The 25,367-nt window shown below is 35.5% G+C and overlaps 1 protein-coding gene across 2 annotated transcripts in view; it reads right to left on the bottom strand.

Moving 5' to 3' along the window:
- The window catches only part of NALCN (sodium leak channel, non-selective), a 212,393-nt gene that overhangs the window by 68,117 nt on the left and 118,909 nt on the right, over positions 1 to 25,367 (bottom strand). For both annotated transcript variants that reach the window (XM_052705813.1, XM_052705814.1), the window contains exons 12-15: positions 22,367 to 22,534; positions 17,917 to 18,108; positions 12,508 to 12,645; positions 8,878 to 8,952 (exon numbers count right to left, since the gene is read on the bottom strand). In XM_052705813.1, coding sequence (XP_052561773.1) covers positions 8,878 to 8,952; positions 12,508 to 12,645; positions 17,917 to 18,108; positions 22,367 to 22,534 — 573 coding nt within the window. The remainder of the gene's footprint in view (positions 1 to 8,877; positions 8,953 to 12,507; positions 12,646 to 17,916; positions 18,109 to 22,366; positions 22,535 to 25,367) is intronic.

The following is a 25,367-nucleotide window of genomic DNA, read 5'->3' as shown; positions in this document are numbered from 1 at the left end:
TTGTGCTTCTCTTCTCCAGTTTATAGGGAAATGAATACTGAAAGCTATAGCAGAAGCAGAAGAGAGTATCTATCCATAGGAAATGTAAGCTGGAATTGTCATGCATGTGAATTTACCTAATACAAATCTCTGATTCAAAAATTTTTTTGAATTAATTCTACGTTAGAGACAAATGCAGAAGGACTCAGCATTCAGAGACTAACTTACTGTCTCAACTGACATTGACCAAAATTTTGATTAAGCACTGTTGCATGAAAGGTGAGCAGTATCCAACTCATGTTCAGAATATTGGTTCCAGAAATTAGTATGATGCTCAGGAAACACTACGTACTCCCTTTACAAAGTAGGAGGCCAAAATTTTCATTATAAATTGGGGATTTTTTTAACCTTAGTACCAAATAGAGTAGGGAAGAAGCAAAAACAACTGTTCATTGAAAAACAAGCATGCAAACAAACAAACAAACAAACAAACAAACAAAAAAATCAGCGTTGATTGCTGTTTATCTACTAACAAGACTAGATAAAAAAGGAAAACACAAGGTACGTTTTAAGACCTAATGAACACCCAAAGCAAAATTAGTTTCTTTTTCCCCTTCCTAATTTTCAAAGACCTCTCAACCTTGCTCTGCCATAGTTCTTCACAATTGGGTTGCAGTAGATCCCAGCACCAGTACCTCCCCGCTCCTCCATCACTACTACCACTGCTGAAAGGAACATGTACAATGGAGTTAGATTCCACAACAGAATGAATACTTGATGGCACTCAGCTCCCAGTTAATGTTATTCTACTAAAATTATTCCTTCTTATCAAACAGGGCACCTAACAGTTACCTCCTTAGCTTTAACTATGCATGTTCTGTCATGACTACTGATTTTCTTAAGCTCTTTTTGGAAGACTTATAAGCGTAAAATCCTAAAACACTGATATCATATTGAATTGTTCAAACTCTAACTGTGATAAAAAAGCAACAGAACAAGAATCTACCACAAAAGACAAATCAAGGAAAAAAGCCATTTTCATGAATGTTTTTGTTTTCAGCATCAAAGAGTTAACATTGAGTTTAAATAAAAGAAAATAAACACGGCAAACATCTGCTTTTTCTAGAAGCACAAAGGAAAAATAGTGTGTATTTTTAAAGATCATTAAAATGTATACTCTATAAATAGATAAGTATACACACACCTCTTGCATATGCTGCTTTGATATGGATTCAGGGGGAAAATAATCTTGTTTGTATTTCATTGTGTGGAATTGAAGGAGAGGGAAAGGAACATGTGCATCTGGCAAGTAACTTGATTGGAGAGAATGAAAATTTCATTAAATTGGAAGAAAAATGTTCTTACTTCATACTCTTGTTGATTTGTCCAAGAATTTCTGTTGCTAGGTAGTAACACATGTACTGAGAAAATATTTTTAGTAACGAATCCCATCTGTATTCGTGTTTAAGGTGTTAGGAAGGAAGTTAGGCCACTGCTTATATTCCAAAATGCTTGAGAGACTTGCTCTTCCCTTATGGAAATACATCACAGTTAAATGGTTCCGCAGTGTGCTACTTGCAAATTGCTTCTGAAATCCCATTCAGATTATGGAAAATTATGGAAGTATAAAAATGATTTCACTGGATTGGATCAAAGGTCCATCGCACCAGTCTCCAGCCTCTGGCAAGGACAAGCAAAAAATGTCTAGGAAATGAGTATAAGAACAGATCAAATAAAAAGCTATCATACTTCCTGCACTGTCTCCCAGCTTTGATAACCTCTGGGGCTTAAAATTATGCCAAAAAAATCATCAGCCCTTATAGGATTTGATTCTATTAATTTGTCTCAAAATCAAAACAAAGTACCTTGGCATTTTTCTTCCCAGTTTGAGTGCCCACTCATTTTCTTGTAGTGAAAGAAGTAAAATAGTGTTCCCTTATTCAAATTCTTACACCTACTGTGATTCATGTAACTTTGTCTTAGACTCCACCTCTGTCATCTCCTTTTCAAGCTGAAAATCATTTTCATTATCCTTTTATGTACCTTTTCTCAGTTCAGTGCATCTCTTTTTAAAAAAAGATAATTCATTTGAATGCAGTATTCAACACACGGACATATGACAGGTACATATGGTAAAACAGGAAATTTTGACCTGTGTTTAACAATCATCTCTAATTATTTTTAACAGATTGCCTTCTTTTTCAGTAAGCAATGAAGAGACATGATAGAGAATCTCTAAAATGAATGAAAAAAAATATCTTAACTGATGATATCTTATTCAAAGCCTATTTTTAGATATCTTTTTAGTATTTTTCTCTGTGTGCATTTATCTAGATTTCAACTGAAATTTTATTTTTCAGATAAAATAAGAATACTTCCATAGTAAGTTTTAAATTTGGATGCCTTCGCTTATTTTTCATCTGCAGAAAACTCAATCACTTCACTATTCACCCCACTTTCTAGATAACTTATAAACAGTGAACAGCAAAGGTCTTACTCAAGATTAGCATGAAACTCTGCTTCCTTTCCTCCACCATAAAAAACAAGCATTTAACACTGCTTTGTTTCTTATCTTTTAGTCCACAAGAAAATATTTCTAAAATTGTGTACCATTAGATGGGATCCACTTTATGGTGTGGTGGCAGTGACACCTATATGAGTACATCAGCAGCTACAAACAGTGCTGCTGATGAACAATGGTTCATTAACTTGGTCAGCTTAAGGATTATCTCACAGTTGGCTCCGAATTTTTTTGTATGCACCCTACAAACAAAGAATAGCTCTCTAAAAATTGCTCACCACATTTATTTACTTCTTGTCAGTGGACCACTTCTCTTACAAAAAAAGGCTACGGGAGCTGGGCTTGTTCAGCCTGAAGAAGAAAAGAGTCTGGGGAGATCTCACTGCAGTGTTCAGGTACTTAAAGGAAGCTTATTAACAAGAGGGAATCAACAATTTACATGGGCAGATAGCAACAGGACAAGGGGGAAGTGGTTTTAAACTTAAATAAGGGAGATTTAGATTAGATGTTTGGGAGAAATTTTTTGTTCAAAGGGTAGTAATGTGCCAGTGCATGTTACCCAGATCTAGTTCATCATATAAATACCAAAAAAGCAATTACGTAAAGATGATCAAAAATGCTTTTAAATTCAGAGAAACAATCCACTATATTGAATTTCAGTTAAAGAAAACAATAATGAAGTCATAAGGTTGTTAAAAAGAATTTAAAAGGAACAATGACAGAATCTTAGAGGGGGAAGCGTATAAATATTCTGTTATAGAGGCACTGAATACATCAGTGACCTAATGAAGAAATTCTAAGAAGTTCAAAATGTCAGCATTGTCAGTTGGAGTGGAAAGAAGGACTTTGGGTATATTTGAGAATGTGTTTTAAAAAGGGAAGCTATATGCTAAACTAAGAATACAGAGAAGAACGTGAACTTTCGCAGGCTTCTTTTAAAACGTTTACATGATGGATTGTGAAAGGTTTTGTAGGACTATTTTCTAAAGCAATAAAATATAATAAGGAAACTTATACATCATTTAGAAAGCAGTAAGATCTGCAAAGACTTTAAAAGAGAATCAGAATATTATTCAAGGAACTTTAGAAAAATAAAGTAAAAGAAGAAAGCAAAATGAACTGTATCCACCACAGAAAAAGTCAAAGAAGACTCTAACCCATATGGAAGATCAATTTCCAATAGCAATGTCAGGTGAAACACTTTCAAAAGATAACTGACACAAGGCCAACTTATTACTCTTTAAGACCTGATAATGCTCACTCAAGACTTCCAAGGGATCTCATGGATATAACAATGGTGACATACTAACAGTGGTGAATAATCTATGACATAAATAAAATCAATAGTGAGATTAAGGGAAGAGTCACTTATGACACTAACTTTAAGAAAAGAATTTTGGGAGGCTGCATGGGAAACTAAAAGACAGTGAGTCAGACTGCTTATCTAGGCAGAGTGATAGAAATTCAGGAACTATAGAATTACTAAGTATGTGGAAAATATAATAGGACAAGTTAATGGGGCTATTGTGGTGGAAAATCATGCTTCACAATCATTTAAGATTTCTCTGAAGTAGTCAGATGACATCAACTCACGCAACGTAGTTGAACTGCTAAAAAGAGAAGCCCAACAAAATGCTTTCAAAGAAATCCTTCCAGCTTCTAAATTTTTACCAACAATTTCAGAAGAGAGGATGGAAGATGGAAACAAAAGAGGAGTAAACTAAGATTTTAGCTGATAGATTTCTTCTGCATAATTGATGTGCTGAACACTGCAGAGGGCAGAACTGGAAAAAAACCAGAATCAATCTCACACTTGGAAGCTAGTGCATGTGGTAGGGTCTGTCTGGAGAGACATAAACAATCAAGTTTAATATACATACAGCTGCTGAATATGAGCTATGGTACAACCTCTTTTCACTTGATTTGAGTTATAATGGCAGACATAGCCAAGAGGATGACACATGGCAAAGGATGGTGAGATAATGTGAACAAAGCACAGAGCTGTAATGAAGTAAACAATAATTCTGGTCTTAAGCCATCTGAATGACATCTTGGAAGAACAGATTCCACTCCTATGTGTGCCTGTAAAGCTAAGTAAATCACTAAAATAAACCTCTTACAAGTTTTATATTTGGTCTAGATAGCACAGTGTTTATATGTCACTTTACATTTTGGAGTATTTGCAAGTATTAGCTAGTTAGTCCTTGCTCAATAATCTGAAAATAATATCATTTTTGTTACCAAGATCATGTTAAGGAATGAAGATATAATTAATAACTACCCACCTCAAAAGTGATTATCAGCTATATACCATTTCTGGCCTATATATACTCTCCCATCTTCCTTGAAAATCCTTCAGCACTTCATTATGTGAAAATGCCTTGGGCCTCAAGTTCTACAGTCATTAAAGTCAGTGAAAAAAGTGTGAACATGAGGATGAAAATTCTTTTGAAAGCGCTACAATTTTACCGACTTTAACAAATCAATGTAGTTTTATATTAAGAGCTTGAATGATTTGATTAATTCCTTCAAACACTACTCAGCTTTGAATTATAGATGTCAAAAAAATTCCTGTGCAGTGATACAGATCTCTTTCTTTATAGAAAGTGTCTTGATTAAAATGTAACAATTACCTCCCAGTCTTCCTTCCCTTTATAGTTCATTTTTAATGGAGAATTCAAAATATCATTGAATTAAACTTGTTCTGCTTTATTTTCTGAGATAAGACAACCAATATTTCAGTATAATAGTGCGCAACTACTATCAGCACTGAGCCTGTGATACCTCGCAGGTTTACCCCATGGGAAACATTCGCTGTTCTAGACACTTAATCAGTTGTGCAATCACTTCCAGCGATTAAGCCCCAAGAACCAATCTCTTATTTCTTTTTATTTAAAGCATTTTTAAATCATGCAATACTTTGTATAATATGAATTTAGCTAAAACACCAGGAGAGAATACATTCAGTAGCATTGAGCAATAGTCTTTGAAGAGAGGCTGTACTATTTAAAACAATACTTCCACAAATACAAGTGAACAATTGTCGGCCACCTTAGACATCTTCATATAACATATATATAATACATATGCCATTATGCCAGAGACAAACTGGTATGTCCAATGGCCATGTGGTTCTTCTGTAAATGCTGGCTTGGTCATGGAAACAGATTACAATGCAGGCTGGAGAGCTGGGCAGATAGGGACTTCATGAGGTTCAACAAGAGAAAATGCTGAGAAGTGATATACACACAGATTAGAAGCTGACCACCTCTGCAGAGAAATGAACTATGTAGAATAGGATCTATATGTTCTGATGGACAAGAGATTGTCCACGAGTCAGCAATGTGCCCTGTGGTCAAGAACACCAATGGGTGTTCTTGGGGTGCATTAAAAAGAGCATGGTCAGCATCTGGTCAAGGGAGGGGGTCTTCCCCCTCCACTCTGACCTGGTGAGGTCACATGTAGAATACTGTGCTCAGTTTTGATCTCTTCAGTTCAAGAAAGACAGGGAACTTCTGGAGAGAGTCCAGTGGCAGGCCACAAAGATCATTTCCTTAGTGGAAAGGCTGAGAGGCCTGGGGCTGTTCAGACTGGACAAGACTGAAGGAGAATCTTAGCAATGCTTATAAATATTTAAACTGTGGGAGTCATGTGGACTTTTTGCAGTGCCCAGTGATAGAACAAGGGGCAATGAGCATGTAGTGCTCTAATGTGATGGAAGACACAGCAATAGTAGCAGAGTAGCACAGTCCCAGGCTACAGTAAATGAGAACAAGCCTGAACGGAGCATCTGTGGACACAGAAACAAAGGAAGAAAAACTGCCTACCTTTGGAAGGCCTCAGCTAGGAAGGAATCTCCAGTGAGATACCCTTACCTCTACCACCCACCCGTACATTAGGTCTGGAATCCTGGCTCTATTCCTTCCAGTCACTCAGATGCATTGCATGCACCTGTGCTCCCCTGGGTTGGCTCTGCCTTCACACCAGGTGCTCAATCACTGTTTCAGGCCATAACAGCATTTCCACTACAGAGCACAAAATGGAACACAGGAAGTTCCATCTGAACAAGAGGAAGAACTTCTTTTCTGTGAGGGTGACAGAGCACTGGAACATGCTGTCCAGATTGATTGTGGAGTCTCCTTCTCTGGAATTATTAAAAATCCACCTAGGCACTTTCCTAGGGAACCTGCTTTAGAAGGAGGTTTGCATGGGATGATCTTCAGTGGTTCCTTCCAAGCCCTGAGATTCTGTAAATGTAACGCCTGGTCTGCTCAATAGGTGTTCTTTTTTACTCTGGTTCAGTGCCCAGCTCATAAAGTTGCTCTGTGGCCAGTCTCAAAAGTATGAAGTTGGGGACTTTTTAAAAAGTCTTTTAATTGAGTGTGCTCTACTCTGTGGTTATTACAGAGACAGGGTTCCTACCAGGCTAACAAGATTTTAGGCTGTCACAGTGGTGAGAACAGCAAGTGGTGGTCTCTCATCATTTTTGTTTTTTGTTCCCTAGTTTCAGAGGGGTGCATTTAAAATACAAAGTCATGCATCTAAATACACAAAGCTGAAGATTTTTAAAGATTCACACAAAAACCACAGGATTTCAAAGGTCAAGCTCCTCACTTCAGAAAACTGATCCGTGCTCCTAATTCATACAGACTGTGAAAAATTTACCAGAAGATTTTCAGTACGATATGACATGGCTTATCATATCTGAGTAATTTTCACTTCCTATGATTTTACCTCTTGAGACTGATAAGGAGAAAAAACAAATAAACTTCATTTGCTTTACTCAATTTGCATACTCTAGACTGGCCATCCCAGAATCAACTGTATTATGTCTCTTTTCACATATGTGAGCTGATTAACTGATATCTAACATTTATATTTCTTTGTGCCATAAAATGCACACCCTTTTAATTCACTTCATTTGCAATATATGTTGATATTTAATACTGCAGAAACAACAGGAAGAAATATTTTTAGATCAAATTCTATAAAGAAGGCCTTAAAGTGACTATATAATATTTTTCCTTCTAGTGCCCTGAATAATAGAATATTGGGAAGAAGAGTAATTTGAAACAAGCCATGTATTCAGTGAGCATACATGAAACAGACTGTCACTAAGTTAGCATTTAAAATTCTTAAATGAGAAGTTTGTAGAAAATGAACAAAACTAATATAAACATAATAAATTGATAAATGCATTCTTTCAGTTTTAAATCTAAAAGCAAAATAACATGAATGGAAAGCCAAGGGCACATTAGCCTGTAACAGTTCAGAGGAAGTTGTCTGGGAGATAATTTTTCAAAAAGTGAAAAAACATGATTCCACATGAATTGCTGATGCACCTGAAAGATGCACAGAAGAAACAGAAGCTAGGTGAAAGAAGGCTATAATTCAAATATTACAAAAACAGCCCCAACACATTAAATTCTCAATTTGCTGTTCCATACATCAAATAGGCAAATGCAGATGATTTGGCTCCTCTTTGCATACGTAAATTCACTCCAGTGAATTTACACAAATCATACAGACACCTTCTTTTTTGGTGGTTTGTTCACTAGGTCAGAATGGCTGACATGAACTTTCTAGTCATATTTGTTTTATGGTTTTCATTCTGGGATTGAAGCCTGAGACAGTGATTTCGAGATGATCCTAATCCCCAAATATGGACACTCAAGTAAACACACTGACTTTGCCAAGAGCCTTTAGGAGTCATCTGACACATTCAGTCTGGTCCTCTTTTTCCCATTTTCTGTCTGTTGACTCTTGCTAGTGCTCTCCTCTGCAGTAGTTTTACAGTTTGCTCACATATTAGAATGTAAGCCTTGCTCCAAATCAAAAATTTTACTTTGTTTTATTTACAAAAGCCTACGAGAGCTATCTTCTGCAAAATTTTACCTTCTAAAGAAATGAGTCCATGGTGTGCTGACACTTCATATCCTACTCACAGCTAATTTGTTCAAAGGAGGAACACTATCTTTTCACATTTTTCTCTTGCTGCAGTACAAACGAAGTACAACAGTCACATGGTAAAGCCTTTGTGAACATGGAAATAGGCCAGACAATATTTTATCTTTCAGTATGTAGTTTATAAGCAAAAATATTATTCTCCTGTGATTTTTACATAATTTTAATTACATGTCAATCTAAATTGACTTTCATAGAATATTTGAACAATTTCTAAATCTTCTTTATAGTCACTGAATTTTTACCCTCTGCTGCAAGGTACTAAACTATCTAATAGAATAGGGTTGCTCTTTCCAACGTTTTCTGTTCCCTTCACACTTGGTGAAAATGTTTCACATCTTTTACCATAGGAGCACCAGAAGAGGAATGTTTTATTGAAAATATCTTTAAGCAGAGCAAAAACATGTTCTTACTTGTTTAAGTTTCTTCAGATCTTCATCAAGCTCCAGGTTGTCCAGAATAACAGCAACAAACAAGCTGAGTAGAATCTACAAAACAAATGCAAACTATTTTTTAATTGCCTTGCATTTCTAGTAATAGAAGTACTATCAAGTATAACAGAAAAATGAGGGTACTATTGTAAAATGTACTGCCTATCACATCTGTTGAACTAATATTTCATGCTGATATTTGCCTGCTAGCTATTTTGTAAGAAGATTTTTATTTCTTTTTTTCTGGCTTACTATACAATTAGTATATGAACATTAAAAAATGGAATTCTAGGTTTTATAACCAAGATTTTATATATGTTTAACATAATACTAATCAAAATACATTTTGTATACAACTAAATTAAAATCATCAGAAAAAAACTGACAATAATTTACTTTATGCTTAATGCTCAGTGCCTAGAATAGATATAAGCAAAGTAGCTAACTCCATTTGAGTGCTTTACCACAACATAGCAAACTCATGCACTTTCTTTTACTTTCCATTAAACATTGTGTAGATATGTCTTTGGGAGGAAGAATCACAGAAGAAGAAAATGTGTATATCACATGATAATTTTCTTGTGTAGATATGTGGACTAGAAGAATGTGAATTTTTTTTTAATATAGCTGTGAAGGAGACAGAACAGGCAGAGAAAGGATGCAGGTGAAGAAGAATACTACCATTCATCATCTCCCCTTAGATGACTTAAGTCTTAAAGTAGTAAATACATATATATGTAGCTTTACAACTATTGCCAAGGTTTAAGTCTCTGTGGATTAAGGCAGATATTCAGTATTGTACTGAGATTCTATAGGCAAGCATCAATTTCCTAGAGATATCAGCAAGAATTTCAACTCTTTTACAGGAGTTACAGGCCTAAAATATTTCTGTGGTCTTGGACTACTAACTGACAACCAGAGCAGAGCATTGTATCTGCCCATCACTATTAAAGTTTCAACAATCCTTCAACAATACTGAAAAGAAAGGATCCTTCTCACAAACTTGCAAAATGCCAGTCTTCAGAAAAAGGAATTATCTTTTAATAGGGAACTGTCTTTAACAATATTTAGAATTTCATGAGGTTGTTATAAAAACCATATTAAATATTTCACATACCTAAACAGCACTTCAAACTGTTTTCTATTATCTGATTGTTACAAACTGTAAAAGTTAAGATGGCATTCAAAATGCAAAACAGGGCAAAACACAGAAAATACATTATCCCTGGTACAAAGTAATTTGCTCCCTAATTGATGATTTTGCTATCATTTTGTCAGGATTTTACAGTATGGTGTTTTTCTTTCCTTAGCTACTTTATACAGCCTATGACACTCTAGTACCTGCAGCTCAGAGCATACTAGTTAAGGAGGTACTGTTCCATACAAAACAGAAATACAGTGCTCATTAAATACATTACCACTTTCAGCCTTGCTGCTTCATGCACAGAATCATATAAAGGCATCAAAACTTTCATTAACTCCCTTTTCAACTTTCTTCAATAAGAATTAACGACCATGTACCAGAAAAGAAAAGTTAAATGCAAACTTATTATTTGTTTAACTTTCTCCATTGCCATCTCAATTAATAATAGTCTTCACTCCCAAAGGAGGTTTTGTTTTTTGAGCTTCAATTTTTCTTTGCTTTCTAATGTGAAACCTATTCATTTCACTCCAAAACTCTACAGTTAGCTTTGCCAAATGCCTGCAATTATCACTTCTCAATTCTAAACCTCCCCCTTCTTCTGGCTGTTGAAAGTCATTTCTCTGTTTGACTTCAGTTGTTCTGATTTTTTTTTTTCACTTACAGCTGTTTATTCTTAAGTGTCTTCTGGTTTCAGGAGCAGCCCAACTGTTTCCATGCTCCCTTACCAATTACAAGTTTCTTTCTCTCTTTAAGCTTCTTTTGTCTTCAGACAATTCTGTCCTTGGAAGCTTTTTCTTTCAAGGTCTGAGGAAAAACTTAGAACTGAAGCTAACAACTTCATAAGGCCAGCTAGTTTTTCAGAGCTCTCTTAGAAGAGCTCCTTCATCCATATAGAATTTGCATAAGTGAATCGGAAGAAATGCATAGATTTAGGGAGCACAGTAAGGGCTACATAATTAAAATGCAAATGCCCTGGAAAAGGACTGAGGACAGTATACAGACAGGTAATTTAGAAACCAGCAAAATAAGTAGCTTCAATAAGCAGACGTAGGAGTCCCAGATAACTCTTTCTGAAAGCATGAAGCAGAATACCAAAAATATTTTACAACTAACTTACTTTTCAATTAAGTTGTGATTTTTTAGCACTGAGGGCAGCTGGCGTTACTTTATGGATTTGCTCAATGTTCATCAAAGAGGAAAAAAAATCAATTCAATTTTAGGTTGGTAAAAAATACAATAAGATTCTCAAATCAGTAACCAATTCATGACCATAATCCACTTATCTTTTGCTTTTTATTCCCACTTCCAAAGGAGTTTTAAAGATCTCTCGAGCGTAAACTTGCTTTTCCAGACCCAAGGACTTAACAGTAGAAGTTCCATATTACTGATGGCAATGTACTTTTGCTCACCTTATATTTTAATATGCTTAAGCAGCTCCAGGAGAATCAAATGCCCTTTACTGTCATTTATGAGTGGTCAGGATTTCAGTGATTGTGAAGAAATCTACTGCACTCACAGATCAGCTAATCAATTATAAATGAAGCAAGACAAATCATAAAGTAAAAAAAAAAAAAAAAAAAAAAGGCAGTTGGAAAGTGATGGAGATTGTATAAACATAATTATCACCTTAAGAAGCAGGTAACAGTATAATACATTGAATGACGAAATGAAGATGTGTGTGTCAAAAACTGCAGTGAATGCAAAATACAAAAGTACAAAATAAAAGTAGTATTATTAAGTAATGAATTAAGGATGGATCAAATGGTTACTCCCCTTATTGTAGTATTTTCTCTGTATTCAAAATACATTACCACACCATTATTGATATAGGATTTCCAAAAGGCTGTTTTCTTTAACTTTTTCTCTATAGAAAAGTATCATCATCTGATTTGAAATCCATACAGGTAAAACATCTTTTTTAGATATAGTCTAATTTTCCATACACATCCAGGAACTGCTTTAGTAATTCTCATCCTTTTATTGCCTACTATACTATATTATATATTTTTTATGCATTGATTTTGCATCAGACAACAGAAAAGCACTCTTTTATTATTAAGAGTTTGCATCCCAAGGCTTAACAATTCTGACTCTAATTATTACTACAAGGAGAATGCAGTTGTAATTGAGAGGACCATTTCTATGTGAAATACAAACACTTGCTTCAGTCTGTAATCATCAGAACAGTGAAGGCACAAGACAGTCAACAATTATACTATTAGCCTACCAGTGTGATTTGGATCTTAGGAAGAACAACTCACACCATAACAAAAGCTCCCCACTTACGCCACATGGCTGAAGGGTGAATTCTGCCACATCAAAGAAATAAACCCAAAGCCCCTTATGCTGAACATGAGCATCACAATCAGTTCTAAGTAGAAGAAAAAAAAAATAATAATAATACAAGAGCTATGTAAGTAAGAAGAAAAAGAAAGAAAAACACAATGCATTTGCAAACTAAAACTTACCAGGGTAGCAAAAAGATGATACAGTATAAAATAAATTGCAACTACTGGTGCCCACATATGTCCTACAGCATTCAGTGTCTGATCCATGACATCTACCCATCCTTCCTGTGTGAGAATCTGAAACATTGACATGAACGCCTGCAAGAAAAGAAACACATACATATTAATATTTCACAAGTTGTATCAATGTAGTTTTATACACACATTACTCAAGTTGACTTAAGAGAGCTGAAAACTAGCTTTGTTTTTGTTGTTGTTGTTTTTTAATCTTAATAAATATTTGTATTTTAAGTTTTGAAGTCAGGTGAAAGGTTATTTCAGAATAACAGCTGGAATAAGTAACCTAACCTTTGATTGCACTTACATAGCTCAAGCTTCATTAGCTCGTATGAAAAGATTTTTGGTTTCCTCCTGGGATAAGACAATAGGAAAAATAACTTGATCATCTACAGCTTATTGTTTACAATAAAACACTGAACTGTAATTTTTTGGTTATGCATATATTTCAGTGTTACCTCTCTATAATATGCTTATTTAATATATTGTAAAAGGAAATGAAACCAAATATTTATGTTATTTTAACAGCAGAAGCACTCTAGGCATCCCACTGATGAGAATAACCAATATAAAACAAGGTCCCAGTTCTTCCTTCTGTTTCAGTTATTCAGATTCTTCCTCTATGCGTTTTGTCAACAGCATTCATTGTGCAATGGTTTATGTAACATTTCCAAATCCCTTCAGACCTGGAAAGAATGTCAAAAACAGAAGGAATAAGGGAAATGTTTCAACCAATTGTCTTTGGTGACAGGAATGTCTGAATCCAGATGAGCCCTAGAATCCAGATGTCTGAAACTTCTGACACCCCATACTTACTGCCACAAATCAAAATGCCAGCACTAAGCAGTGTAAAACAGAAGACAAGCTTCATCCTGTCCCATCTACTGCCATTTTTAATAACAAAAGTCAGCCAGTCAGTGTCCTGGTGACTGGAAAAAGAGAAATATAACTCCTATTTTCAAGAAAGGGAGAAAGGAAAACCTGGGAAATCGTAGACTGGTAAGCCTCACATCTGTGCCTGAGAAGATCAAGGAACAGATCAGATCCTTATGGAAGACATGCTAAGGCACACAAGAGCTGAGAATGTGATCTGTTACAGCCAGTATGTCTTCATCAGAGGCAGATCATGCCTCACAAGTCTCAGGGGAGACCTCATTGCATCCTTCAATTACTTAAAGGGAGCTTATGAACACGAGATAAATAAACATTTTACATGTTAGATAGTGATAGGACAAAGGGGGATGCTTTTAAACTATAAGAGGGGAGATTTAGATTAAATATCAGGTGGAAATTTTTCACTGACAGGGTAGTGAAGCATTGGCAAAGGTTGCCCAGAGAAGCTGTAGGAGCCCCAGCTCTGGAGGCTGCCAAGGCCAGTTAGGATGAGGTCCTGGGCAACCAGATCTAGTGACTGATTTAGTGGCTGGCAACTAAATCACACAGCACAGTCACCTGTGCTGATGGGTTGAAACTAGAATATCTTTGAATCTTTTTCAACACAACCCATTCTATGATTCTAAGGTGATGACCTCATCAGTACACAGCACCAGTTCTCAGCCTTCTCTTATCAGGTGAAGATAAAGCTAAAGCAGGCAACTGCAGAGCAGCTCTGGAATTGTATAGCACCTCTGAAAGCAGTAATGGCCTTACCTAATGGATGGGACTCTCTTTGCTGAAGTAAAACTTAGATGATTAATTACATTAAGTAATACAACACACTTCTGGCTGGGCAAATACACCTGGGTAAATGGCCAATTGAACCATTGCAGTATTCTTCATACTGAATCACGTAAGAATATATTTATTAAAAATATGTATTGTAAGTAAATCTTCAGATATAAACTACAACTACATTGTGGACCCCTTATTAGTACAAAAAATGAATTAATTTAGAAAAGACACACTTTTAACAGCATAGAAATCTAATCTGCTATCTAAATCAGCTGTCCACAAAGCATACAGGTATTTCAAATGGCCTTCCAATAGCATTCAAATATTTTATTATTACATTAAGTCCAGCATATGACAGAATATTAGTTTTAAGAGAACACAGCAGTGCACTGTGAGTTTGTTTTGCATCCGTCAATCTCCTTTGGAGCAAGTTATTTTTAGCTGAAAGGTGCACTTCCCACTGTTTATATTAAAATGAATTTGAAATGCAGCTACCTAGCTGACAGAATCAACATCTGTTAAGACGAAGCTTAGAGATTTATGCAAATGGTGACTTTCTGAATTAATTTACGTTATAGAAAAGGCTGTCAATTTCTTTGAGTATTTATGCCCTATTACATAATTAGCTGTTTTGATGATGGAAGTCAAACTACCTTTTTATTTTTAGTAGAAGATTGGCAAATGTATGGTGGAATGTACAAACAGAAGTGCCAGTTCTGATAGCCTGTCCATGTATTACAGGATGGTGCCACTCCAAGAACTGCTTTCAGTTTTAACATACTTGCCTTTTAAAGTGCTGCTCGTCCATATAAAATTTTGGCCAAATCTCTGAGAAATTTAGTAAGCAGCTTCGAAATTCACTTACTCATGCAAGCTTCCCTGCAATCAGTGGGATTACTTCTGCAAATGAAGTTAGCAAGATTTAGGCAAATGCTGTGCAATGCTTGCATTGCTTTCTACCTGTCTTGAACTTTCCTTTTTCTCCTGACACAGTAATGAGTGCTCCATGACACACTGTGAGAAGCTCTACGAGAAGCTGAGATTGAAATTGCATCAGAAAACTAAGACATAGTGCAGCTCTTTAAAGGGATGGTGATTATGTTGAAAAGGTCACAAGCGGAGCTTCCTCTGTTCTCAAGGCTAGAAGCCAAGTCCTGGTTTTGCTGATGACCACAGGATTGTTGCTGTTGAGATCAGCTGGGCCTACATTTCATTTCTTTTCAATGTTTATTGTTGCTTTTAAGAGAATAGTGGTATTCCCAGCCTTGTGATATGTCTGAGACACTGAGTAGTGTCACCAGAAAATGGGGCGTGGAAGTCAGACACTAAAAACATACTTCGTTTTCCATACAGTGAATGTTTAAATTTCCAAGCAGTCATCTTATACTGCTACCTTTGCACAGAACCCCCCATCTGATTTTTCTCTATTTAGGCCCTACACTGAACTACCCAGTTTTGAACTCATGGCTCAGTACGTGCAGCCAAAGAAGACATGCAAAAATAGAGATGGCAGAATGGTTAAAATAGCAGATAGCAAACATTTATATTTTTATATTTGGTATTAGAGAGAAAGCCAGTCCAATTGGAAAGTTGCAATGAGCGAAAGAACAGTGAAATTTGTAACCATAGCAACACTGAGTTTGTGCCTATTGACAGTTGTCAGGAGTCCATGTGAAAACATGCAATTTATGGGCATTAGTGAAAGGAGGTCTCCTTGTTCCCAAACCCATACTGTGCCTTCTTATAAAGCACTTCTGGCATCAAAATGATTTTATGTTTTTTTCTGTTTCAATATAGAAGGCACTTCAATGTAAAAAGTAAAAATTTACCTCTAGAGTCACCACTTTGTTAGTGTACTTGACCTCTGTGGATTCAGAACTGAAAGAAGCTCATGGCAACAGTGCTACCATTTGAGGTTCACTCATATTTCTGTGCAAGCTCTTAAAAATTCATAATGGCAATCGCTGCTATGCAGACTTCATAGCTTCTTCTATGTTATACACTGATGCAAATATTTCACAGTCACATTATGAAAAGAATGCATTCCACTAAATATCCAGAATTGTATATTTCATTTCTGTCTTATTGCAAAAACATTCTGTGATCTTTATTGAAAGCAGACATTAGAGGGACACTGTCAAACGAAGTACTCTATCATACAGAAGCTATAAGAAATATTTCAACTCACTGGAATTGAATATTGGAACAATCCCTTGTTATAGGTAATGGGCCTTGCATTTTTCCCATAAAAACAAACACAAAATAGAAAAAAACTTTGAATAGTTTCTATTTTATAAAAAAACCCTAAGATTTACTGGAGAAAATATTTTCTCAGTTTTGTGAACTTTTGCAAATGTTTAACATGGTAAAATTTCTTGTTAAAACCTATTTGGTCTTAGGCTGAATGTTCAAAATAATTTAAAACTTTCCTAAAATCTTGAGATGTCTTAGCAATATCTTAGTGCAAGCCAATCTTTTTCAGTTATTTATACCAATTATTTCAGTTAAAAATATCCCGGTACTTGTGAATGTCTCTTGTTTTAATTATACTACAATAATTCCTTCAAGACTATCATTGTCATTTTGCATAAATAAAAATATATATATATCAGAAACTAAACTCTACTGTTGATTTAAAGTTTTTAAGTTCTTTTTGTTTTTTAATCAGAAGTTATACATAGGACTTGGGCATAGCATAGGGTGGCAGTATCACTTAATTTAGAGGCAGATGCACTGATTTTTTAAGTAAAGTTTGAGTTGTATTATCCTCTTTTTGTTTTCTTCAGCATTTCAAAAATGAATTATACTAAATTCTTTATGACTATTTTTGTAAGCACATTTTTTAATAGAGAAAGCATGGCATTATTTTTATTCCTTGTGAATAGGTATTTTTATTTTATATTTGGTATCTAGCATCCCATACCTCAAATGCAGGCCAAATTGTTGTCTAGTTATTTTGTTTGCTAGATGAATGACCCTTGAGACTGTCTTGTTCATTGTTACTTAATTGTTCTTACCAATGCACTTTCTCTAAAATAGATACATTGGATAACTAAACTGGAGCTACAGAAACAAATTATGACTGAAACCAAGCCATGTACACTCATTTTAATTCATTATTAAATAAATGTCCATATTTCATTCAGAACACTGTGCTTCAATAAATTCATTAGCTCCGATTTCTACTGATTTTCAGTGTTCTATTCTGAATTAACTTCATGCCCATAAGGCAGACACTTATTCCGTCAATGCAGACAGGTTTTATAGCCCTGTGTAAAGGAAACATTCCTGTACTAATCAAGATCAACAACTTCACAATATGAAGACACGAATTGTGTGTATACATTTTTATATAAATTCTGTGTGTAATTTCCATTGTTCTGCAGCTGGGTCTTTTTTTGTAGCATGCTAGATCATAAGCCATAATGTATGTTAAGCCATGTGTGCACACATACAATTTTTCCATATTCCCATAATAGAAAGAAATACAAACTTCACAAGTGAAGTACTAGTGGAAGACTACTACACCCAGAAAACACGTATTTTTGAAACTCTGCATAAGCTGATTCTGCCCCATGGTTCTTAGAGGAATAAGAACCTTGGTCATATAAGAATGAATATAAGTATTAATGATAAGAAAATCTCAGTACACAATAAGGTACCATTGCTGGTTATACTTGCCCGTGGAAAGGTTGTAAATCTATCCAGTTCTTCCACAAAGCAAAACATCTGTAAACTGATTGCTGACATTACAATTAGAAGGCTGGCAGTAAATACAACCAAACTCCCAAGCTTTTTTCCAGGTCCAAAGATCTTATACACAAAATCCTCCAAAGCAGGAGAGATCTTTATAAGCCGAACTACTCTAAGAACCTGCGAAGAAAGAGAAAATACAACTGCATTAATTATTTGATTATTATGTTAATTAAAAACTTGTCAGACTTCAGGATAAAAAAGGAATGTGTAGCCCTGTAACACAGTAAATATTTGGTTATCACTGGTGCAGCAGACCACAAGTTGTTAGTTAGGTTAAGAACATAAGCCATGGAACCTGTCAGACTTTGTACTTGTCTCGACCTGCCTAGAGGTTTGTTTAAGCTACTAACAGTTATTATTTAATGACCAGGTAACTATTAACATATTTAAATTCTGCTTAGCCTTGGAAAATTTTATGTAGTAATGCTCATTGCTCTATACATCTTTTGATCTAACATACATTAATAAAAAGAAGCAATTTTGCACAGATAAAACTATCTACAGCCCTTTCAAAAAACGCAGCACCATGGCATGATATGACAGAACATTTCTTGAGAATACAGGCATGGGAAGATACTGAAGACTCCAAGGTTATCAATTCACCTGTGACTCATGGTCATCACAGAAATGCAGGGGACTAAAGCTGTTTTGGGGGTAAACAAAGGAAGAGAAATGCACAAAACATACAACAGAGTCTGAATGTAATGAGAAATTACAGACCAGTGAAGGTTCATAGTCACACCAAACATATAGGAATGGCCTCCAGCAGAAGCAAAAACTCAGCAGTTTTGATTTAACAGCTGAGAATTGATTGCAGCATAAGTAAATTGCTCCAACGTTTGCTTATCATCACTCTTAAAAATTCACATATTTTAAATGGACAAGATCCTGAACAGTTTTTGAAGAAAACTCTGCTTTGAGCAGCAGAATGAATGAGATCACTTAAAAAGTCCACTTGTAACCTACTCCCCTGTGACTGTGTGTTATTTGTTACAGAAGGTTACATACTTGCACTTTAAATAGCCAAATTTCTACAGTTCATCTTTCTATTCCAGCGTCCCAAGGCAAAATTGCTTGACATGGTGTCAAGTATAACCTAGCAAGTTTGGTAATAAACACATTGCAACACAACAAGAGAAATTCTGGGTGTCATTTCTCAGTATCAGAGAAAATGGCACTGCGAGCCACTGAATAATTTGACGTATTTTATGCATCCCTATATTAGCAGTGGCAGCAGAACTGTGATTGTGTGTAGAACTCCTGACCCACTCACTGCTGAATCTACTTTTGAAAAGCTGGTGAAAGCTCTGATCCTCCTATTCCAGCCACTGATGGTGATGAAAACAGTAATATGAACATTAGTATCAAAAAGAGGCAGTGGCATCCTCAGTAGGCACAGGAGACAACTGACAAGAGGATATGGGTCAAATATAATTCTGTAGTTCTTACAAAGAAGACAACTCTCCAGCCAAAGGTACAGCCTATATTTCAACAAAAATCATATTGAAATTGAAAGGTAGGAATTACAGTGCAATTGTAGTCTGATGCTACGTGCACCTGGATACCTATTGATCAGGTACCCAGAGTATGCTGTACTGTCTGGCAGGGATCACAATAGGCTCAGCTGTCAAAGGGGAGACAGGAAGTCAACACCAGAGAGCAACTTTTTCCAAACAGACCAGACCTAATGAGATGGAAGTGCCTACATTTTCCTCAGTACTTAAAAAAGGCCTTGGGGCTGAGAGGTTACATGAGACAGACTAACTTTCACATTTGAATAAAGTGAGGTAAAGTCCTTTCTATCACATTTCACATTGCAAGTAACCTGAGTACATAAAACTGGTTGCCAAGAGAGTGACAGCCAGAAAGATCAATGAGATTTCTAAGTATTACAAACATTTAAATGTGGTGCCTTCTTACATAGAGATGTACTTGAGGTGGAAATGTACATGAATGCTAGTGCCAATAATGACCCCAGTGATTGAAGACTGCATGCTGGTTTGTATTCTGAATTGTGTTTTGGTTGAACTTTACTAACTGCTCTACTTTTTTTTTTTTTTTTTTTAACCTTTCTTTGGGGAACTTTAATTGACCTTTAAGCAAGGCACTGGTCTTATTGGTCATTTATTTTATTTTATTTTATTTTTTTCTTTTTCGTTTATTTTCATTACGTGACAAATTAAATCTAGCAAAAGTATACTCTAATGAAAGTTTATGCATTCCATGTAATTGGATGGCAAAATGTATTAAATTTAAAAGATGTAGATGGATTAAATATAAAAATACATTAAAAAAATTAAAAATGAAAATGACAAAAGGGAAATCACAGCTCTGTCAAAATAATAGCTACACCTTGTATAAGTGATAAAATTTATTTAAAAACGACTCAGCAGTATTCCTCCAATCACAAAAATCATCTCTGCAACCTAATTCCATTTAAATCTCCCCCTTCATGCCAGTTTATTAGAAGTCTCTGCAATAATACGAGAATTCTGTTATTTCTGTACAGACGAGGTGTTCTGTAGACTAGGGAATGGTGTTTTGCTGTAGTTTACAGATGTTTTCTTTCACAGAGGACTTTGCAAAGTGTTTTGAATGAACACATAATGAGTTTAAGAAAGATAGGTAGGAAAATGAGCAGTAGCCAATGTGGAGTAGAACAAATGATACGTTGGCAAAAGGTAATTATGAGACCAATGAATAATAAAATATCTGCTAAGCAAAACTGGACAAAGAAAATAATATATCTGCTCATTATACTGGAATATGTCAAATGACTTTTGTTTTCAGTAACCTGTTTTGTTGGCTGACAAGGAACACATTTAACCTGTCATCATTAATATCTAAAGACTTTAAAATCTGCTAAACATCAATGTGTATTCATGTAAAAAAGGATTTTTTGAGCTTGATTTGAAAATGTGTTTTCATCTTGCCAAAAAACATACTTTCTAGGGTGTCTGGTGTGCACCTCATGGCCACAAGTTGTACCAAAGGAGGTTTAGGTTAGACATAAGGAAGAACTTTTTCTCTCAGAGAGTGGTCAGGCATTGGAATGGCTGCCCAGGGAGGTGGTGGAGTCGCCGTCCCCGGAGGTGTTCAAGAGTCATCTGGATGAAGAGCTATGAGATATGGTTTAGTAGCTTGTGGTAGTAATGGTGACAAGAGGATTGTTGGACTAGATGATCTTGTAGGTTCTTTCCAACCTTATGATTTTATTCCCTTACATACTGACGTCTAAGGTGAAGTATTTTTCCAACCTTACTGTCATCTGCTTCTTTGGGAATTTGGATTGTGTAGGGGTGCAATGGCATGCTCTTGATAGAGCATTATATTATGAAGTATATCACACCAAGTTGAATAGCAAAATTTTACACATTCAGACAACAAAATGAAGGATATAACCATTTAAAAGCCTTAAAATCAAAAGTGAAATCAAAATAGAATGTGATATTTTGAAATCTTTCTTGAGCAGGTTTGTAGAACCAGTCAGAAAGAATAGAGTATGGGATTTGCAGAAGTCTGAAAAAAACATCGTGTTGCAACACACACCTGGAGAGAGTGCCACCCCCAGAGTACTTACTTGATTACTGTGTGTCTTTGTAATTAATCACACACGTGAACAGGATTCTGTCAAGATACTTGTTATTTGCATTTACTCATAATTAATTATTCACCATGACAATCCACTGCTGAATAATGGCCAGGCATGCTTTTTTTTTAAAAAAAGAATTTCACTTCAGAACTGTAGAATACAGCATGTTGTCATAAATCTCAACACTTTCTTCCACAGCTGGAGTAACCTTAGGAACTTTTACAAGGCTGAACAGGGAATTAGTTGGACTAGTAGGCAGAGGAATAATCAGAAGTCTGAATTAATAAGTCTTCTTTGTCTTGCTTTTGTGTTCTTCCCCAAAGTTAATGTGTAGCATTAGCTTCAGTAATTCCCTCTGGATTGGGAATAGCGGGAGAGCTGTAAGAAAAATCTTAAACTGGTTCTGTTTAAAGGACTTCAGAATACCCACAAATGACTGCAGTTCTTCTCAGTTAGGGATGTGACTGCCACTGATGTTAAGATTTGGAGGAGCAACAGAAAAAACATTTGGATCTTAAGGACAGAAGCCAGAAAAGCAGCGGTGGCTTGTAGAGGAAAGTGACAGTAGGCAGCTGTAAGCGTTAGAAATAATCCTAGTTCTGAGAATTTACCCTAAAAACACAGTTAAGAACAGACTTGTTATTTTAAAGGTATTCTTGAGAGGAGTCTATGTTGAGAGAACACTGGTAGTCTGATGATAGAAGTAAATGAAATATATACTCCTCTAGAGGGGTAATATTTTTAATTGGTATAATGGTAAAATGGAAAAACAGCTGTACATACCTGAAAATATGTAAACTGAGAGTGATAGAGATCTGGATAAATGTGAAGAGTCGTTCCAATTACAAGTAGCAACTCAAATTTGTGAAGAGATGAGCTGATATATCCTGTGAAACCCAAACACCAGATCTTCAGGAGAGCTTCTAAATCAAACAGAACTGTAAAAGCAACCTAGATGAATATACAAAACAAGAAAGATGTTGTCAAAACACTGATTTCAATTACAGCTTTCTAAGCCATAAAGTCTACCAAGGTTTCATATGAAAAAGATAAAGATCTCCACTGTGTTTAGAAAAGAAATACAAACCCAAACATGGTATTTCATTTATTTCTACATGGTTTTTAATGTCTGTGATTGCATGGCACTTATTTGTTCACTTATTTGTTAGTTGTTTCAGCAACTATGAATAATACAGAACTGAAATGAATTTTTACATTTATAAACACTTAAAAGTAACCATAAGAGTACTTTATTATTAGGATAAACAATTTTGATAATGTAATGAAAATCAGCCGTGACAAATCACATATCTATTACTCCTCTAAGGAATTACATCTGCTCTGCCTAGGCACTTTTTAAGTTCTTTATTCAGCTTCCATTATAAATAGTTGGAAATTTGTCTTATATACACCTGGAAAGTCTGACACCCAAATTTTCAAAAGTTGTATGATCAATCTGAAAATTCATTGTTGAATACCTGTGTTCAATTTAGATAAGACTTCTTTCATAAGTTATTTTTTTTCTCATGTTGCTTATTGAAGTGTACACTTCATTTTCTTAAGTCCTAACACAGACATATAGAATGGCATGAAATAATAAATCCAACCAAGGAAAGAATGAAGAGGAGTCTTTCAAAATGTGAAGCTGAACACAAAGAAGCTGTCTGAAGAATTTTAAGAGATCTAAGAAAGAAGACAAAGTTTAAAGGTCTTTCGTTTGAAAATTGCTACCTCAATTTTTCTACAATTTGCAAAGTAGTAAGACAATTGAAAGAGGTAAAAAAAAAAAAAAAGAAAAAAAGAAAAAAAAAAAAGGTGATGGAACTTGAACATTAAAAGCTCAGTCAAGAATAGGCAATTTTTCTTAATTTTAAAAAGAGACTGTGTTAAAGAAGCAAAGAAAGTAAGGTGGGAATTACAAAGGAGTTAAAGAGGCCTTTCCTGAAATAATTAACATAGCAAAAAGCTATGAAAAAAGGGAGATAGTTTTCTAAAGATTTACTTCAAAATTTGTTCTTTATTCTTTCACTGATTAAAATCATCTTGGCTGGATACACTTCTTTCTCACTTGCCTTCTTCACTAAGCAGTTAAGTCTATAATATGAGGTGTTCTCTCCCTCATTTTCCAGCAGCCAGGAAACTCAAGATAGAAAAGACATTTCTGCTTCTCTCAGCAGTTTTCCTGTCTAACTGCTCACATGTTTGGGGGTTTAAGAGAGACACTGAAATAACATAAGGCTGTATCTATATCTAGCTAAAACTTTCAAAGTGCTGTATAAACATAAACAAAGTACTGCTCAAACCTTCATTTAAATTAAGAATTATTAGCCCTTTTTTTTTTTGTTACAGAATGTGAAGTTAGAAGATGGAGAGATTAACTGACTGCAGGCAATGAGATTTACTGGATTGTACAGGGAATAATAAAATTGGAGACCATGATTTGAATCACGAATCTGACTGCGCCTATGATGGTGTGCTCCCCTGACTCTCTGGGCTTCTTCTCTAAACCACCTTCTTCAGCCTGGTCTTGTTCACAAGGCCTGCACAGGAGGACAGTGAATAACAGTACTGATAATATTCATGCTAAAACAAATTAATGACCATATATTAATCTCAAACCAGAGGCTGAAAGAACTGATAGCAGTCTCCTGGTTCAACAGCTGAGTACCAATGGAGCATGCACATAAAAGATGACAGTTAACTAAGAGTCAGTCATCTTACACCCATCAATAATCTGCTCAAAGAGCCTCTTTTTGAGTACTCCTATGTGGCAACTGGCTGCAAGACAGGATCTTCCCTTGAGAAGGCATTTCTTATACCTTAGCGTCAAGTCAGCTTTCCAGTACAGCTTCTAGGTAAGTGACTAATAGCTTGCTTTAGGCTTTGTTAGTCTCAGTAAGATCACATCTTAGATTGACTGTAAACTTTGTTGGCTTTACTAAGTTTGTATCTTAGATTGACCATGCACATACTATCCCTTTGACATAAACTGTTGACCAAGACTGGAGCTAGGAGTAGATCCAAATGCACTTTGGCTCCTTACCTCAGTGGTTCAAGGAGTTTAGAAAGGAAGGGGATCTATTATGAACCTCATGATTCACCAGGAGGGCCTCTTGTATGTGTGCTTACCCTATTCTCTATGCAGTATATAATCAAGTGTATCTGGCCATCTTCAATCCTGTTTAGACACTGCCTTAGTTACAATTAAGCTTTGTTAAATCACTACGTTATATCCATATTATATCAATAAACATATTCTAGCTTCTCTCCTATGAGTGCAACATAATATAGCTGTTTTCTATCTACAACAGTGACAATATCTGTGATGCTGGCTTAAGTGCTTAGTCCTCATTTAGTCCATCAAAATAATACACTTATCAACACTAAACAGGTTGTTTTTGAGTCTGCTAGCTAGAATTTTATGTATTTTACGTGTGCAGGATTGTCACAAGCAAGGAGATCAAACACAGAAGCTTGCATCCTATGCTAACACCTTTAAAATACACAGCTGTTTATGAGCAGTGCTGCCAGCTGCATGACTTCTTCAAGGCATGTAAAACAGTCATCAAGCTTTAAATGTCTTCTGAGTGGCTAAATCAAAGCAAAATGCTTCATAGCCCTCCAAATCTTTTGTCAGATTAGGAAAGAAACATTGCAAAGAACTATCTGTGTGATTTCATACATACACACCTCCAGGTACTCAGGATGCCTGTATTCTCAAATACAGCTAGTTTTTCAGCCCTTACAGTTCAAAGAGCTCAAGGAAAACCATGTGCCAAGTCTG

Source organism: Tympanuchus pallidicinctus, unplaced genomic scaffold (genome assembly GCF_026119805.1).
Source record: "Tympanuchus pallidicinctus isolate F22 unplaced genomic scaffold, pur_lepc_1.0 scaffold6, whole genome shotgun sequence".
Lineage (NCBI taxonomy): Eukaryota > Metazoa > Chordata > Aves > Galliformes > Phasianidae > Tympanuchus > Tympanuchus pallidicinctus.
The sequence above is the reverse complement of the archived record's forward strand: the minus strand, read 5'-3'. Positions and strand labels throughout refer to the sequence as shown.